General features: G+C 45.6%; 1 protein-coding gene across 1 annotated transcript; it reads right to left on the reverse strand.

The window, feature by feature from the left end:
• Positions 1 to 834: 834 nt before the first annotated feature.
• On the reverse strand, positions 835 to 19927 carry LOC120943301 (testis-expressed protein 47-like). The gene is made up of 7 exons (XM_040356519.1): positions 19713 to 19927; positions 15623 to 15695; positions 13023 to 13126; positions 11632 to 11693; positions 7773 to 7974; positions 5118 to 5277; positions 835 to 1256 (listed from the first exon to the last, which is right to left on the reverse strand). Exons 1-7 carry the CDS (start codon positions 19794 to 19796, stop codon positions 1219 to 1221), a joined length of 723 nt encoding a protein of 240 aa, XP_040212453.1. The 5' UTR covers positions 19797 to 19927; the 3' UTR covers positions 835 to 1218.

The following is a 19927-nucleotide window of genomic DNA, read 5'->3' on the forward strand; positions in this document are numbered from 1 at the left end:
GTGCTAATTGCAGCCAGGGAGACATTGTCCCGATGCTCGACTGCAGGGATCGTGAAATGTCTCCCTGGCTGTTTTTAGCGCAGCGCCGTGCACACTTCCTGGCGGGCTCTGCACGTGTTCTATGCGAACACGCCAGAGCTCATCCTTACTCTCTATCACAGATCCCTCCCCCCATCACAGATCCCTCCCCCATCACAGATCCCTCCCACCACAGACTCCCCCAATACAAAGCCCCCCCAATCACAGATCCACCAATCAGAGTCCCCCATCACAGATTCCTCCAGCGATATTACACTGTCACTTCCATAAGATCGCAGCACTTCCCCTCCGCAGCACTTCCCCCTCCCCTACCTTAGTCACACAAGACGCGAAGCACAGCAGGGCCGGACAAAGCGTGGGACTTTTCAAGTGAAAGAGAGATGATTGATTGCTGGGACCGCCCCGCTGCCTAGTAACCAATTACCCACTTCTTAACTCGAAAAGTCCTGCCCTTTGTCTGGATCTGTCATGCATCGCGTCTTGTGTGAATAATGTAGCAGAAGTGAGGGGAAGTGCTGCGATCTTATGAAAGGGGCAGTCCGTGCCGTGTGCTGGGTAAATCACCTTGGCGGCCCGCAGTTTGAGGACCCCTGTTCTAAGCTAATTATGAGGCAAAGGTAACAGATGAGGCCTACTATCATTGAGTTTTTTCCCCAAATGTGGATATTTTGACATTTGTCAGCATCAGTCACACTCTTAAAAATGGCTCTGTTTAATTAAAAAAAAATGTATTTTTTTTCCTTTTGCTTTTTGGTCATAGCAGATTGTGTTAAAACCGATTGTTAAACCAGTCTATAAATATACTATATGCAAATTGTACAGGCCTCACGGTTTCACTTTTTTTTCTTTCCTATGGTCCGGCGCAGGTGTGAGGCAGTTTAAGCGCTTTGGATATGGTTGAAAAGACAATGTAATATAAATTATATATTTTTTGGCACACTTAAAGGAGGTTTCTGTTAAATATACATTTCCTGTTTCTGAGGAAATAAAATATGGTTGTGAGGTAAACATTATTTGTCTGGAGTCATTTTGCACTTTCATGCTGGAGTTTTTTTTCTTTAAATACAACTCAAGCTTTATTTACATGGTAACGTATTTTAACAAGCATTCAATCAAATACTATATTGATGTAGAAACTGGTAAGCTTTGTGGTGGATCCGGAAGATGTAAAAATCGCAACTATAGGTCGAAGTGCTGAGAGGCTGGCCAGAGTTGATCTAGAAAGAAAATGGTAAATAAATCCAGTGAGTGGATTTGTGGTAATAAACACTCTGGGGTAGATTCAGGTAGATTTTACGGCGGCGTATCTCCAGATACGCCGCCGTAATTTGAAATCTGCGTCAGCGTATAGTTACGCAGATTCTCCAAGGCAGATACGCTAAAAAAATAGGCTTCCTCCGCCGACGTAACTTGAATGCGGCAGCGTATAATTGTGTGCAATATTATGTTGGCCGCTAGGGGCGCTTCCGTTGTTTTCGGCGTAGAATATGCAAATTACCTAGATACGCCGATTCACAAACGTACGTACGGCCGGCGCAATTTATTTATGTCGTTTACGTTAGGCTTTTTCGGCGTAAGGTTGCTCCTGCTATTAGGTGGCGCAGCCAATGTTAAGTATGGACGTCGTTCCCGCTTCGAAATTTGAATTTATTACATTGTTTGCGTAAGTCGTTCGCGAATAGGGCTGGACGTAATTTACGTTCACGTCGAAACCAATACGTCGTTGCGGCGTACTTGGGAGCAATGCACACTGGGATATGTACACGGACGGGACATGCGCCGTTCGTAAAACACGTCAATCACGTCAGGTCATCACACATTGGCATAAAACACACCCCCCCTTCCACATTTGAATTACGCGGGCTTACGCCGGCCCCATTTACGCTACGCCGCCGCAACTTACGGAGCAAGTGCTTTGTGAATACTGCACTTGCTCCTGTAAGTTGTGGCGGCGTAGCGTAAATACGATACCCTGCGCCGCCGTAACATCAAGCGCAGCTACTTGAATCTACCCCTCTGATGGTAATGCCATGCTTGGCTATAAGGCCTTAAGGCTATAAAGCCTCCCATTGCTTGGGAGGCACAGGTGGTATGTCCAGTCAGCAGCCTGCCAAAACCAATGACAGGCTGAAATACGCTTCAGGTGTATGAACATCTGAGCAATAGTTGTGTACAGGGAATGCAGAAAGTACATGTTCAGGACATGCATCCCTGTGCACACGAGTAGCACTTGGATGTGCATACAGCCAAAAACTTATTTCAGCCGGTGAGCCACCTATGCCCCGAAATACGCCCGTTTTTTTAACCACTGAACATTACTTGCCAGTAAAAATGCAAATTGCTGCCTATTTTTGTCATAGAAAAGCAATCTCACTGAAGAATTTTTTTTCCCCAAGTATTTTTTGTTTTTTACAGTGCCTTGAAAAAGTATTCGTACCCCTTGAAATTTTCCACATTTTGCCATGTTGCAGCCAAAAACGCAAATTTATTTTATTGCTATTTTTTGTGATGGACCAACACAAAGTTGCATATAATTATGAATTGAAAGGAAGGAAAATTATAAATGGTTTTCAATTTTTTTTTGCAAATATGTGAAAAGTGTGGGGTACATTTGTATAGCGCCCCCCTGAGTCAATACTTTGTAGAACTTCCTTTCACTGCAATTACAGCTACAAGCCTTTTTGGGGATGTCTCTACCAGCTTAGAGAGTGACATTTGTGCCCATTCTTCTTTACAAAATAGCTCAAGCTCTGTCCGATTGGATGGAGAGTGTCTGTGAACAGCAATTTTCAATTTTTGCCACAGATTTTCAGTTGGATTTAGGTCTGGACTTTGACTGGGCCATTCTAACACATGAATATGCTTTGATCTAAACCATTCCATTGTAGCTCTGGCTGTATGTTTAGGGTCGGTGTCCTGCTGGAAGGTGAACCTCCGCCAAAATCTCAAGTCTTTTGCCAGACTCAAAGGTTTTCAAGAATACCCTGTATTTGGCTCCATCCATCTTCCCATCAACTCTGACCAGCTTCCCTATCCCTGCTGAAAAAAAACATCTCCACAACATGATACTGCCACCACCATGTTTCACAGTGGGGATGGTGTGTTCAGAGTGATGTGCAATGTTCAGTGTTGGTCTCATCTGACCAGAGAACCTTCTTCCACATGTTTGCCGTGTCCCCCACATGGCTTCTCGCAAACTGCAAACAGGACTGCTTATGGCTTTCTTTCAACAATGTCTTTCTTCTTGCCACTCTTCCATAAAGACCAGATTTGTGGAGAGCGCGACTAATAGTTGTCCTGTGGACAGATTCTCCCACCTGAGCTGTGGATCTCTGCAGCTCCTCCAGAGTTACCATGGGCCTCTTGTCTGCTTCTCTGATGAATGCTCTCCTTGCCCGGCCTGTCAGTTTAGGTGGACGGCCATGTCTTGGTAGGTTTGCAGTTGTCATACTCTTTCCATTTTCAGGTGATGGATTGAACAGTGCTCCTTGAGATGTTCAAAGCTTGGGATATTTTTTATAACCTAACCCTGCTTTATACCTCTCCACAACTTGATCCCTGACCTGTCTGGTGTTTTTCCTTTTGGTCTTCATGATTCTGTTTGTTCACTAAGGTTCTCTAACAAACCTCTGAGGGCTTCACAGAATACCTGTATTTAAATTAGGATTAAATTACACAGAGGAGGACTCTATTTACTAGTTGGGTTTCTTCTGAAGGCAATTGGTTCAACTAGATATTAGTTAGGGTTATCAATGCCAGTTCACACAGGGGCGGCCTGTCGGACGACTTGTCAGCCTGACAAGTCGTGCTCCATGCAGTACAATGGAACCGTTCTAATAGGAGCGATTCAAGTCGCTCCGACTTAGAAAAAGGCTCCTGTACTACTTGGGGGTGACTTCGGAGCGGCTTGCGTTGACCTCCATACAGAAGTAGATTTGCAAGCCACGCTGTATGGGGCAGCTTCAGAGTCAGACGACTTTGAAGCCCCCCCAGTGTGAACCGGCACTTAGAATAAAGGGGGCTGAATACAAATGCACGCCACACTTTTCATATATTCATTTGTAAAAAAAAATTAAAACCATTTATCATTTTCCTTTCACTTCACAATTATGTGCCACTTAGTGTTGGTCTATCACATAAAATACATATACGTTTTTGGTTGGAACATAACAAAATGTGGAACATTTCAAGGGGGTATGAATACATTTTCAAAGCACTGTAAGTGGTACTCATTTATGGGTTTAAAGTGCCCCACCAAAATAGGTTTGGACATGCCTGTGGTGCCATATGCTGAGCTTTAAAGCTGAGAAATGACTGAAGTGGGCTTTGCAGAGTCTGGTCAGTCACAACCTTCACTGCCCCTACATTGCCAGCATCTCTACCCCACACGACTACACCAAGGATGTAGAAATGTAAGACAGCAGCTGATCAGACTCCAGGGAACATGACTAAAAATTTCTATTGAGTTTAACCAAAAATCCAGAGCAAGGAGGCCACACCACTACCAGGAGTTCCTCACATTCACTACAGCTTATTTAATTCATTACTTTTACATGCGCTTCAGCCTGGATAATTGAAAGCCCAGATGAATGGGGGTCCTTTAGAAACCTCTTAATGTTTTGGCCTTTTAACAGATTTAGATCTTCCTGTGAAGTAGCATTAAAATCTTTAGGCCCCTTTCACACGGGCTCTCTGCTCAGGTCTTCCTGGCGGACCTGATCGGACCATCCAGTCTCTTCTATAGAGCAGCAGATATCCGCAGACACGTGTCCGCTGACATCCGCTGCCATCTGATCCGATCCTGTCCGCCAAAACATACCAATGTTGGTCCTATTCCCCCATCCGTCTGGCGGATTAGATGGAAACGGACAGGTGGTCTTTCCATATATACGGTTTCCCCAAAGAGGAGAGCGGGACTGTGTCCATGTCCCCTCTCCATAGTGGAGCGGACATGGACCTGTCATCCGTCTGCTCAGCAGGGATTGGGAGAGAGATCACCTGCTGATCAAGCGGATTCAGCTTAAAGAGGTTTCACAGTTGTCTTTAATAGCCTTTTGACACATTAAGGTGTATTTTACCTGATAGAATGGAGACATTCACTGGTCTGTCATACATTGCCAGGAACTCTTCTGCTTTAAGAAACCGGTCAGACTTGAGGAGAAAATGGATGGTCTCTTCTTGGACACACAGTTCAGGTGCCAACCCACTCAGGTCTTCTCCAGGACCTTTACTGCCAGGCTACAGCAATTAAAAGTAAAAAAAATTGATAAATCAATTTCAATTCCTTGAATTATTGTAAAATCTTTCTCATGTACACAAGGCCAAAGGTTTGCAGGCACTTAAAGGGGTTGTAAAGGTAAGAAAAAAAATTCCCTAAATAGCTTCCTTTACCTTAGTGCAGTGTTTCTCAACTCCAGTCCTCGGGGCGCACCAACAGGTCATGTTTTCAGGATTTCCCCCAGATCAAACTGCTGTGGTAATTACTAAGGCAGTGAAACTGATAAAATCACCTGTGCACAATAATGGAAAGCCTGAAAACAAGACCTGTTGGTGCGCCCCGAGGACTGGAGTTGAGAAACACTGCCTTAGTGCAGTCCTCCTTCACTTACCTCATCCTTCCATTTTGCTTTTAAATGTCCTTATTTCTTCTGAGAAATCCTCACTTCCTGTTCTTCTGTCTGTATCTACACACACTCCTGCTTCCTGGTGTGGAGAAAGCCTCTTGAGGGGGGAGGGGGCAAGCAGGAGAGTCAGGACACTCTCTACTTTGCAGATAGAGAATGGAGCTGTGTGTTAGTGGGCGTCCTGACACTCCTGCTCGCCCCCTCAAGAGGCTTTCTCCACACCAGGGAGAAAGCCTTGCATTACTGTGTGGAGTTAGACAGAAGAACAGGAAGTGAGGATTTCTCAGAAGAAATAAGGACATTTAAAAGCAAAATGGAAGGATGAGGTAAGTGAAGGAGGACTGCACTAAGGTAAAGGAAGCCATTTAGGGAAAACATTTTTTACCTTTACACCCCCTTTAACCATTATGTCTGTGTGATCTTGTTGGACATCCCATTCCAAAGCCATGTCCATTATTATTAAGCTGGTCTCCCTTTGTTCATATAACAGTATTCAGTCTTCTTGGAAAGCTTTTGTGAAAGAATTTGATTGTGTGATAATTTGTAGCTAAAATGACATTCATGAGGTCAGGTATTGTTGGATAAAAGATCTGGTTTGAAATCAGTGTTCCAATTGATCCCAAAGGTGTTCAGTTGGGTTGAGGTCAGGACTCTGTGTAGGACACTTGAGTTTCACCACACTGTGTCCTGCTACAAAGGTATAAAGTTACATTTTGATCAGCAAAAGACTGTCTGCAATAGGAAAAATGCAGAATAAAAAGCTTTCTAAGTGCCCTGTTGCCCCTACAATGGAGCAGTAAAATGCATGCTGTTTTCTGCAAACCACACCAGAACTCAGTGAGGACTCATCATCTGTTTCTACACACCGCAGCTGAGCATAGAAATTAATAAAATTTCACTTTGTGGCTTTTAAATAAAGTATTTAAAAAGGTGAATGGCGCTCTGCATGAAAAAAAATTAAAAAAACACATACACAGTTTCACACTAAAACTGATGCTTTTAGTTTGCAGGCCAGTATTTTTGGGGGGGAAAATACCTTTTGTAAGGGTTAAATGCTCCTTAAAGCGGTAGTTCACCCGCAAAAAAAAATGTTAAGATTAGATTGATGCTCATTTTGTCTAGGCTAGGGAAATCGGCTAGTTTTTTTTTTAAAAACGAAGCAGTACTTACCGTTTTAGAAAGCGATCTTCTCCGCCGCTTCCGGGTATGGTCTTCGGGTTTGGGCGTTCCTTCTTGATTGACAGGCTTCCGACGGTCGCATCTATCGCGTCACGAGTAGCCGAAAGTCGGTGCGGGTCTATACGGTGCCTGCGCACCGACGTTCGGCTACTTTCGAAAAATCGTGACGCGATAGATGCGACCGTCGGAAGCCTGTCAATCAAGAAGGAACGCGAAGACCATACCTGGAAGCGGCGGAGAAGATGCATTTCTAAAACGGTAAGTAGTGCTTTGTTTTTAAAAAAAACTAGCCGATTCCCCTAGACAAAATGAGCAAAAAAATGTTTGCGGGTGAACCTCCACTTTAATAACTCGGGATAGAGAAATAAGTTGTAATACTTGCCTTATTTCTAACTCCAGCAGGCTTCACCACGCTGTGCAACCAGCAGTGGCGGCCCCATCCATTAGGGGGACACGGGCGCCGGCCCCATGAATGCCAATAGTTTTTTTTTAAGCTTGTGATTGGTGCCAGAGGCTGTAGTGCGCGTCAAAAAAAAAAAGGGTGGGCTCCGAGCCCACGAGTTGTGTGACAATAGCAAATTAATATTTGCTATTGTCACACTGATTATCCTCGCGGCCAATCTGGAAGCAGGTTAACCGATTGGCTGAAAGGACAGGCAATACTACTGGCCGCCTAGGAGGAGGGAGGAGACGCACGAGAAGCCGTCGCCTGGAGGGGAGCGCTGCCCGCTTCATGGAGTGTAATGGCAGCAATTCCCATCGAAAAATCCAATTGTGTGTATGAGGCTTAAGACAATTAAAGTTTGTGTGTAAAGGCAGGTGTCCCAATACTTTTGACAATATAGTGTATGTCTGGACTTTATTCATGCTGAATTGATAAATTATGGAAAGGCCAACTTTTAGGGAAGAGAAGTAGCGGCATACACCTACCTGCAGAAACTCAGACAAGAAGATCCCGAGCTTCAGCAATGCTGTGAGGCACCTTTCTGCCACCACCTCCTCTGATTGGTTTTGTGTATCGTCACGAGGATAATTGGACTGCAGCTTCATTCTGTGGCAATACCACTGCTGGAAGAGCTTGCTGGAGATATTGTGGGAGATCACAAGAATCCTGGCCTCCTGAAGAAGTGAGCTAAAAGATCACAAGCGTTGTGTTAGTCTACTTCTACGCCTATTAAAGTAGGGGAAGTCATTCCAGAGGGGAAGCAATAAAAACCTGCGAGAGGATTATAAACTCTTATGTCCTGATGCAGCGGATAAAATAAGTTTTGAACACGTCACCATTATTCTAGGTAAATATATTTCTAAAGCTGCTATTGACATGACATTTTCACCCATGCAATCCATACATACAGTACAAAGAAACCAAAGAAAATAAATTCAGAAATGAACGACTTGCCTGCCTGCCCTGTTGCCGATTGATGTCCACAACGTGGCTCCGTTATCCTGACTGGACGTCATATAAAGTCCAGCAGGATAAGTTGCTTGTGGGGTGTGCAGCATGGCGATCGGTGGTGCTCTGTCGCTCCGACACACCGTGGCCCGGATTCAGATACGAGATACGCCGTTGTATCTATGCGCCTGATTCAGAGAATCAGTTACGCATAGATTTCCCTAAGATCCGACCGGTGTAAGTGTCTTACACCGTCGTATCTTAGGCTGCATATTTACGCTGGCCGCTAGGTGGCGCTTCCGTATAGTTACGCAAGGAATATGCTAATTGGGTATTTACGCCGATTCAGAAACGTACGTCCCGCCGGTGCATTTTTTTACGTCAGGCTTTTTCCGGCGTAAAGTTACCCCTGCTATATGAGGCGTAGCTAATGTTAAGTATGGACGTCGTTCCCGCGCAGAGTTTTGAAAATTTTACGTCGTTTGTGTAAGTCGTTCGCGAATAGGGCTGTGCGTAAGTTACGTTCACGTCTAAAGCAATGACGACTTGCGGCGTAATTTCGAGCATGCGCACTGGTATTTTTTCACGAACGGCACATGCGCCGTTCACAAACGTAAAATACGCGGGGTCATCTGAAATTTAAATAAAACACGCCCACAACATCCCCATTTGAATTAGGTGGGCTTACGCCGGCCCACATACGTTACGCCGCCGTAACTTAGGGCGCAAGTTTCTGAATACGGAACTTGCGCCCAAATTTACGGCGGCGTAACGCCCGCAGAAAGATCCGCTCATCTTTCTGAATCCGGGCCCGTATCTCCAATCATGGTAAAGAGCCTATGACTGATATGCAGCAATCAGTGCTGCATATCAGTGTCGACCAATCAGTGCTGCATATTCGTGCCTCATCAGTGCCCGTCGGTGAAAGAGAAAACTACATTTTATAACAAACAAAGAAAAGCCTATTTTTTTTTTTTCAATAATGTTGGAATTTTTTAATTTTGTTTAGCAAAAAATAAAAACCCCCAGTGGTGACCAAATGCCAAAAGAAAGCTCTATCTATGGGGTAAAAATTTAGTTTGGGTAAAGCGTTGCATGACCGTGCAATTGTCATTCAAAGTGTGACAGCACTGAAAGGTGAAAAATTGGCCCGGGCAAGAAGGGGGGAAGTGCTCAGTATTGAAGTGGTTAAGTTATGTGTAATAAAATGGAATGACAGGGAAAAGGTATTAAACACATGAAGAAAGGTGCAAAAAGGCATGGTAAGCCAAGACAACGGCTGAAATCTATCAGTAATTAGAAAGCAATCCTGCCCCTTGTTGGTGCAAATTAATATTGGCTGCTTCAGCCTGAATTGATGGCCTATAAAAAGGTGTCTCATTACCAAGGTGTCACACAAGAAACATCTTTCGATGGGTAAAAGCAAAGAGCTCTCTCAAGACCTTTGCAACGTTATTATTGCAAAACATACTGATGGCATTACAGAAGGATTTCTAAACTTCTGAATGTTCCAGTGAGCACTGTTGGGGCCATAATCCAGAAGTGGAAAGAACATAATTTCACCATAAACCGGCCACGACCAGGTGCTCCTCACAAGATTTCTGACAGAGGAGTGAAAAGAAGTTTCAGAGGAGTTGTCCAGAGCCAAGGATCACTTGTGGAGAGCTTCAGAAAGACCTGGAATTACCGGGTACAATTGTTTTAAAGAAAAATCTGCTGCCATCTAACAGGATGATGAAGATGAAATGAGGATGAACATTATAGTAATGCAATGATCCCAAACACAAAGCCAAGGAAACTCTCAATTGGCTTCAAAGATGAAAAAAAGCTGCTAGAATGGCCCAGCCAATCACCTGACTTGAATCCAATAGAGAATCAATGCAAAGAACTAAAAATCAGAGTCCATAGAAGAGGCCTACGAAACTTTCGTGTGGAAGAATGTGCCAAAATCGCACCTGAGCAATGCATGCGACTAGTTTCTCTATACAGGAAGCCGTGATTACCAACATAGGATTTTGTACCAAGTATTAAAGTGGAGTTCCACCCATAAATATAACATTACATCAGTAGTTTTAAAAAAAATGTCATTAGTCCTTTACGAATTTTTTTATTTTTTTTTAGATGCCTTCAAAGTGTTGTTGCTAGGCAGAATAGTTAATCTTCCCTCTTCCTGCACCTGGGTGCTTAATGCTTCCTAACCTACACCGCACAGACTCCTGGGAATATAGTGGGTGTAACTTTCCAGGAGTCTGTGCACTTCCCAGTCTCAAAGAATCATGTGACTTGGACAGCACAGGTGCTGAAACCTGATCTGACACTGCTTGTGCAGCACTGAGCATGTGTGAGATCTGCAAGGCTGAAATCCAGGAAGTCATACAGTCTGGCTTCATGATGCCCACACTTAAGATGGCCCCAGTCAATTTCTATTTTATAAAGTGTCTAAATGCTGTAACAACCTAACAAAACGGACCTTAGTTTACAGACTAACTTTACTAGAATACATTAAGCTTGTGTATTACAGGGGTATTTATAATTTAAAAAGTGAAATTGTGGCCGGAACTCCGCTTTAAATACATTTCAGTTAGTGTGTTTAATACTTTTTTCCCGTGTCATTCTATTTTATTACACATAACTTAATTTCTGAATTTATTTGTTTTAGTTTATTTGTTTGTTTGGATTGCAAGGGTTGTTACCGACATGTGGTCAGTGTTGTTACTATTATATAGTATAAATATTCAAACTTTTTCCATGAAAATGCAGCGTACACACGATAGGAATTTCCGACAACAAAACCGTGTTTCCGACGGAATGTTGGCTCAAACTTGTCTTGCATACACACGGTCACACAAATGTTGTCGGAAATTGCGACCATCAAGAACGCGGTCACGTACAAAACACTACGACGAGCCGAGAAAAACGAAGTTCAATGATTCTGAGCATGCGTCAAATTGATTCCGAGCATGCGTAGGCTTTTTGTGCGTCGGAATTGCATACAGAAGATTGGAATTTCCGACAAGAACTATTCTCGTCAGAAAAATTGAGAACCAGCTCTCAAATTTTTGTTGTCAGAAATTCCGACAGAAAATATCCGATGGAGCCTACACACGGTCGAACATTTCTTGTCGGAATTTCCGATCCTGTGTATGCGGCATTAGGGTAGGTCTTCAGATCTCTTCAAAGAGGCAATAAGGAGGAAGGTACTGTCCGTATTCCGAATGTTATAAATATGAACTGCCACTAGGTGGCATACTATCCATTAAAAACAAGAGCATAAGATGTTTTTATGTATTTGCCAGACCGCCAGTTTGATCATTATGTCTTTATACAACACTTAGAAACAATGATATTGTGGAATGTCCTGGATAATGTTGGAAAATCTGAATAAAGCAGACTTACTTTACACCGACCTGAATGTGGGCTAAATCTTGAATAATTCCATACAAGATTTCACTGCTAGACTGGAGAAAAAGAAAGTTATGATAGGCCTGCAAGAAGGAACATACCCAGAGCGGCTTTTAGCATTAGATGTAAATTCTAATGTTAGAAGATTAAAACTGAGCCCTGATTGGACAATATACATCATCTTGAAGACCCAGTGGACCCCATGCATACATTTATCAAGGGGAAAAAAAAAAAAAAAACATCTTGTGAATAGAAACCAATCTGCTTTTCCATTTCAGCGCATTATGGAAACATGAGAATCTAACTGGTATAGAGAAAACACAAATCTTTCTTCTTTAGGGCCCTTTCACACGTACGGACAAACGGTCCGTTTATTACAAGTCCGTTTACGGACTTGTAATGGTTCCCTATGGGATTGCAGACGTTAGCGGATGATGCATCCGCTAATGTCCGCAACCATCCGCGTCCGCAAAGTTCCGCTTTTGCGGACGGAAGAAAACCCTATTTTTCTTCCGTCCGGCGGAACGGATCGGATGAATACGGACACACGGTCCGTATTCATCCGATTCCCCATAGGGGAGAGCGGAGGAGAGACAGGGCGGTTTCTGCACTGTGTGCAGGGACCGCCCTGTCCGCCGACAGCTCAGCGGGGATTAACAGAGGAATCCCCGCTGAGCCAAACGGGCTAACGGAGCGGATCAATACGGATCCGCTCCATGTGAAAGAGCCCTTAAAGTGGGAGTAAACTCCCATGCATAATTTTTCCTATCGGTAATAAGGATTTAGGCTTACCTATAGGTACTGTAATTGACACACAGCGCAACTCGGGATCAAGCCCACACAAATGCCTCCATAGCAAATGTTTTTTTATGGAAGTACCCAGCAGGGGGGAGGAACCAGGAGCGCCAGCTACAGACCCCAGAAGAGGTGGATCAGGGTTGCTCTGTGCAAAACCACTGCACAGAGTAGTATAAGCCCCCTTTCACACAGGCTTTCCGATCAGGTTGCCCTGTCAGTTTTTCAAGCGGACCTGATCGGACCCTCCATGGAGCGGTGGATGGTGACCCTATTTCCCATCCGTCTGGCAGATCGGGTGAAAACAGACAGGCGGTCCGTTTTCATCTGATCTCCCCATAGAGCAGAGTGGGGTTCTGACAGGTCCGTCTCTGCACAGTGAGGGAAGACTGACCTGTCATCCACCTGCCACCCCGTGTGAAAGGACCCTAACATGTTTATTATTACTTCTTATTATTCTCCCTTAAATTTGCTTTAACATATATTTTTTGTAGGAGAATATTTCATTTTATTGTGCCCAATGAGGTTATTACTTTCATTCATCGGACACATAACTAAAAGAGATCCTGAGCCTCATCAAGGCTGATTACCTCAATGATGTGGATGACACAGGTGGGATAGATCAGCAGTAAGCCAGTGATGGACTCTCCTAGGTGGGATGTCAGAAGTTTTTTGAAAAGCTTCTCGCAGTGATCTGTGTGTGAGAATTAAAGATTTCTTCGTGATCTTAAGCCTGATTCACACCTATGCATTTTTAGTGCTTTTTGCCAACTAGACCAAAAGAACACTCAGTATTACATTTGCATTCTTAAAGGGGTTGTAAAGGAAAACATTTTTTTCCCTAAATAGCTTCCTTTACCTTAGTGCCGTCCTCCTTCACTTACCTCATCCTTCCATTTTGCTTTTAAATGTCCTTATTTCTTCTGAGAAATCCTCACTTCCTGTTCTTCTGTCTGTAACTCCACACAGTAATGTGAGGTTTTCTCCCTGGTGTGGAGTGTCGTGCTCGCCCCCTCCCTTGGACTACAGGAGAGTCAGGACGCCCACTAACACACAGCTCCTTTCTCTATCTGCAAAGTAGAGAGTGTCCTGACTCTCCTGGAGAGGCATGAGCTACTACAAGTAATAGGCATGAGCTACCACAAGTAATAGAGAGGCATGCATGACTGCATGTAATAAATACACATTTGCTACTGCGTGTAATAGAGATGGATGAGACATTGCTTATAATAGGAATCTTTGAGGGATGTGTAATAGAAAAGTATGAGCCACAACAGGTAATAGAGGGGCATGCAAGTAATAAACAAAGAGAGATAATCAGCTGCAGGTAATAAAGAGAGATGAGGCATTGTTTGTAATAAGAATCTATGAGGGATGTGTAGTAGAGAGGTATGTGTCACCGTCACTGCATGTAATAAAGAGGGATAATCAACTGAAAGTAATAGAGATGCATGAGGGATGTGTAATAGTGCAGCATGAGCCACCACAGGTAATAGAGAGGTATGCATTGCTGCATGTAATAAAGAGCGCATAACAACTGCAGGTAATAGAGATGGATGAGGCACTGTGCGTAATAAAGAGTCTGAGAGGCGTCACGTACCAAAAGAAAGTACTGAATGGAGAGGGACCAGGAATATCTTTCAATAAAGAGGTATGAGGCACTATGCATAATAGAGATGGATGGGGCACGATGCATAATAGATAGGGATGGGGCACTGTGTGTAATAGAGGGGGATGGGGCACCGTGCGTAATAGATAGGGATGGGGCACTGTGCGTAATAGAGGGGGATGGGGCACCGTGCGTAATAGATAGGGATGGGGCACTGTGCGTAATAGATAGGGATGGGGCACTGTGCATAATAGATAGGGATGGGGCACTGTGCGTAATAGATAGGGATGGGGCACTGTGCGTAATAGATAGGGATGGGGCACTGTGTGTAAATAGAGAGGGATGGTGCACTGTGCGTAATAGAGATGGATGAGGCACTGTGCGTAATAGAAATGGATGGGGCACTGTGTGTCATGGAGAGGGATGGGGTGCTGTGCATAATAGAGATGAATGGGGCACTGTGTATAATAGAGAGGGATGAGGCACTGTGCGTAATAGAGATGGATTGGGCACTGTGTGTCATGGAGAGGGATGGGGTGCTGTGCATAATAGAGATGAATGGGGCACTGTGTATAATAGAGAGGGATGAGGCACTGTGCATAATAGAGATAAGGTATTTCATCAGTTGCATAGGATGTGAGCTGAGCATACTCAGGAGCTGAGCTAACTGGAGGATGGTGTGGTCTGCCACCAGTGGCGGCCCATCCATAGGGGAAGCAGGGGCACCACCCCTCTAATCCAATGCGCCCAGGCCCCTAATCTACATGCTGGGCACATGGATTTCAATGTTTTTTTTTTTTGTTTTTTTTTTTAGAAGCACATGCTTAGTGCCTGAGGCTCTAATTGGCTTTATAACAAAGGTGGGCTCCCCCTGTTGTGTGACAATAGCAAATTAAGATTCGCTATTGTCTTCCTGATTCTCCTCCTAGCCAATCAGGAAGCGGGTTCTGAGACCCATCGCCCAATTGACCGAGAGAAGAAGGGATCCTATAGGCCGTCTGGGAGGAGAAGCACGGCAGAAGACGCCGCCATGATGCTGAGGAGGAGATGCAAGGGAAGCCGCCGCCTGGAGGAAGCGCTACCCGCAACCTAGGTGGGGTAAGTGCGGGGCTGGTGACCGACCGACTTGGAAGGTGACTCAACCAACTGGGGGTGGCTGTGGGTGCATTGTTTGCCCCCCCAAAACAATATACCACCAGCCACCACTGTCTACCACCATAGCTGATAGGGAAGGCCAGTGGTGGGGGTGAAGGGAAGTTGGTGAGGCCAGGGTTGTAGTCTGATTCTATGGCAGAAGGGCCAAAGACATGAATTGTCAGGACCGGAGGGTATACCTACCACCCTCCCTTTGCCATTTCTTCATGCCCTCCTGCCCTACAGCCTCTCCCTTGTATTCAGTTCCTGTGTGTGCAGGTACACACTGAGTTACTGAAATGTAAGAACTGTGGATGGACAATTCAGCTTCACACATTTCTCTGATATTTGATTGGTTGGATCCATAATTAGACTGCAGCATGGAGGCCAAAGTAAACCAGGTAATATCAGGTAGGTAAGGCCTTTTGCCCCACGCTGTCTGATTACCTGCAAAATCCTTGTAATTGGTCCTCTCAGGCGAGATCTTCGCTGCATAGAAGAATCTGTGATTGATGGATTTCTGCAAGAGTGACAACCAACACCAGTTACACCGATGATCACTACATACCAGATTTATATTGGTGGATATTCATCAGAAGACCTTTATATGTAGTATACTCTTATATTGTACAAGCTTTGCTTTTCTAATATTTACTAACACCAGCAAATCAGATAGAGCCTGCCACATTTCCCTTGCTGAGTACGTCCATCATCATCCAGCTCTTTCCTCCCTAGCCTGGTTGTCCCTGGCCAACCCCCTTTCATTCATTGGATTTCAGTCCTTTCAATCCCGAGGACTCAGCATCACATATGGGGGTTACCACAGCCTCATGTTTTCAGGAAGCTATATTATACAGTGCCGTGCCAGCCCCTCCCATCAGACACTTTCGCACTAGTGGTTGGACCCCCTTGATATATTGCTCACCAACTGCTACCCCCTTTAGCTGCGGAGGCTGTATACATGATGCTGCCACAATGCTTTACTTGGCGACTGCAGCAGAAATAAGGCCTGGTTCACATCTATGCAGGTTGCAGTTTTCGGGCCAGATACACGAAGCGCTTACGCTGGCGTATCTATTGATACGCCGCGTAACTTCTAGTTTGCTCCGGCGTATCTTTGTTTTGTATCCACAAAACAAGATACGCCTGAAGCTGGGCTAGATCCGACTAGCGTACGTCTTAGTACGCCGTCGGATCTAAGGTGCATATTTACGCTGGCCGCTATGTGGCGTTTCAGTCGATTTCCGCACCGAGTATGCAAATTAGCTAGATACGGCGATCCACAAACGTACGTCCGGCCGGCGCATTTTTTTTACGTCGTTTCCGTAAGGCTTTTTTCGGCGTATAGTTACCCCTGCTATATGAGGCATATCCTATGTTAAAGTGGTTGTAAACCCACTTTTTGTACTTTTACCTACAGGTAAGCCTATAACAAGGCATACCTGTAGGTAAGGAGAATATCTCCTAAACCTGCACGGTTTAGGAGATATTCCCCTCGCAATGCGCCGCTGCGCATGCGCAGGGGGGGTCTACGGCGAAAGGACCGGCAGCCGCCGGACCTTGCCGAGTTTTAAATCTCCCGCGCGCACGCGCGGGAGTGACGTCATCGCCGCTCCAGCCAATCACAGCGCTGGAGCGGCGATACCCGGAAGACACGCCGAGGCAAGATGAAATCTCGCTCGGCGTGAACCAGGTAAGTGCTACGCACCTCGTTCCGAGGTAAGTATTTCATAATGAGCTAATATGCGGTGCATATTAGCTCATTATGACTTTTCCCTTACAGGAGGAAAAAAAAAAAAAAAATTTCATGCGGGTTTTCAACCGCTTTAAAGCGGTGGTTCCCCCTTAAAAACAACATTTTTTTATTCCACTGCCCCCCCACATTCCATCACGATTAAGGCTCTAAATATTTTTTTCCTGCTGTACATACCTTAGTACAGCATCTTCACCCGTGCATCTGGGTTGCGAGTCCCGCGGGAGTGGGCGTTCCTCACAGGCTGTTGATTGACGTTTTCCCCAAAAACGAGCTCTCCCCCGTCGCGTAAGCCGCGTCAGGGTTGGCGAAAGGAGCCGAACGGCGAGTCGGCGCTATACTGCGCATGCGCATCGCCGTTCGGCTCCTTTCGCCAATCGTGACGCGGCTTATGCGACGGGGGGAGAGCTCGTTTTTGGGCAAAACGTCAATCAACAGCCTGTGAGGAACGCCCACTCCCGCGGGACTCGCAACCCGGATGGACGGGTGAATATGCTGTACTAAGGTATGTACAGCAGGAAAAAAATATTAAGAGCATTAATCATGATGGAATGTGGGGGGGCAGTGGAATAAAAAAATGTTGTTTTTAAAGCGGTCCTCCACCCTAAAGTGGAGTCCCGCTGATCGGAACCCTCCCCCCCTCCGGTGTCACATTTGACACCTTTCAGGGGGGAGGGGGGTGCAGACACCTGTCTAAAGACAGGTATTTGCACCCACTTCCGGCCACACGATACGGGCGAAAGACGGGCATTCCGTCACATCCCGTCTGTCGCCCGTTGTGTGCTGGGAACACTCGGCTCCCAGCACACAGCGTGTGAGCCAATCGGCGGGCGCAGCGCGACTCGCGCATGCGCCGTAGGGAACCGGGCAGTGAAGCCGCAGCGCTTCACTTCCTGGTTCCCTCAGCGTGGATGGCGGGGGGAGCAGCAGAGTGACGAGCGATCGCTCGTGCTCTGCTGCGATCGGCGCTGGACTCCAGGACAGGTAAGTGTCCTAATATTAAAAGTCAGCAGCTGCAGTATTTGTAGCTGCTGACTTTTAATATTTTGTTCCCATGGCACATCCGCTTTAAGGGGGAACCACCGCTTTAAGTATGGTCGTCGTTCCCGCGTCAAATTTTGAAAGTTTTACGTTGTTTGCGTAAGTCGTTCGCGAATAGGGCTTTGCGTAGAATGACGTTCACGTCGTAAGCATTGGCTTGTTGCGGGTTAATTTAGAGAATGCGCACTGGGATACCCCCACAGACGGCGCATGCGCCGTTAAAAAAAAAACGTAATTTACGTGGGGTCAAGACGTATTACCATAAAACACTTCTCCATCTCATCCATTTGAATTGCGCGCCCTTACGCCGACACAGTTACAATACGCCGCCGTAACTTACGGGGCAAATTCTTTGAGAATACGGGAAATACGCTGTAAGTTGCGGCGGCGTAGTGTATCTGAGATACACTACGCCGCCGTAAAGAAGCGTTGCGCTTTATGGATCTGGCCTTTCATATTCTAGGTGCATTGTGTGTATTTCAATACATGCTTTTCATCCATTGAAGTCTATGGAACCAAAAACCAGAAAAAAAGTCCCTGGCCTTTTCCATAAAATGCACAGATGTGAATTACATCCATCGGAAGCCATGTTAAATGGACTGTAGTGTGTTTCTGCAAAACTGAAAATGCACTAAAAAATACATAGGTGTGAACCAGGCCTTATACCTCCTGTTGCTTCTGGTGGACGTCATGCAGTCAAACCAACAAATGATTGGTTTATGACAGATCACATGTGCAGCACCATGGCAACTGCAAATCAAACACAGGCAAAGATGGCAGCTTCGTTGGCTGTAAAGGATAGGAGGGTTTAGTTCCACTTTATCCCCAAGGGGCGGACTGACCATTGGGACTCTGGGGTACTGCCTGAGGGCCCCAAGCCACTAAGGGGCCCCATCAGTGTTGCCAGGCTCAATAAAACCAGGGACAGTATGTAAAAATCTTTGTTTTTTTTTGGTTTTTTTTTACATCTGTCCCTGATATGTCCGAAACCGACATGCTTTTGAGATGAAAATCCTGAGATTTTAGCTGCCCTGCCTCCTGGCGTGGTGGCCATCTGTAAGCCCAGCGGCCCCATGAGTTGCCAGTCCACCCCTGTCCCCCCCCCCCCCCCCCAAATGTATTTAATCCCCCTCCCCACTTACTTGTATAGCCAGGTTGTGCAAAAAAAGAATCACACTCACATGCCTGGAGATCCAGCGATGTTCTCCAGGGATCCGCTGCTATGCCACAGTACACACCACTCCGCGGCGCCATCTTTTTCTGATGTCACTTCTGGGTTGTGCCATGGTGATGTGATGCCATGGCACATCACCATGGGGCCATTGCACAACCTGGCAGAGATAGTCAGCCCCCCAAAAGGAAGGAATTGACGGCTGGTCACTATGGGCAACACATCCAGACTTTTAGCCCTGGTTCACACTGGGTACGATTTGGAACGATTTGAGATGCGATTTGACATGTCAAATCGCATCTCAAATCGGCGGCAATTGTCGGCAATGGCACTGTCCTAATCAGTGCGACGCCGCATCTGCGATTTCAAAAAGTAGTTCCTGTACTACTTTTTGCGATTTCGGGCCGCGATTTACATTCAATTGCGGCCGAAATCGCGGCAAAATCGCAGCCGCGAAATTGCGGTAAAATCGCAGCAGTGTGAACCTAGGCTCAGCCTTGGAGTCCTGTGGATTTAGGTAAACCTGTCATACATGTAAGAGTGAAGAAAACTGACAATGAAATCATTCAGACCATATGCTGTGTCTCCAGAACTGCAGTCAGTGCCGAGATAGAGGGGAATCCTGGGGTAGACAAGCGTCTGTGATGAGAAGCCATGCTGGAGGCTGCGGTAGGATGCTCAGATACTCTGGGTACCCGCGGCAGTGCCTGCTCTCACCTGGGAAGGTGGAGTGGTTGTATCCTAGCAACCAAGGGAGACCTGTAAACATTCAGGAAGAGAATAGGAG

This window comes from Rana temporaria, chromosome 6 (genome assembly GCF_905171775.1).
Source record: "Rana temporaria chromosome 6, aRanTem1.1, whole genome shotgun sequence".
Taxonomy (NCBI): domain Eukaryota; kingdom Metazoa; phylum Chordata; class Amphibia; order Anura; family Ranidae; genus Rana; species Rana temporaria.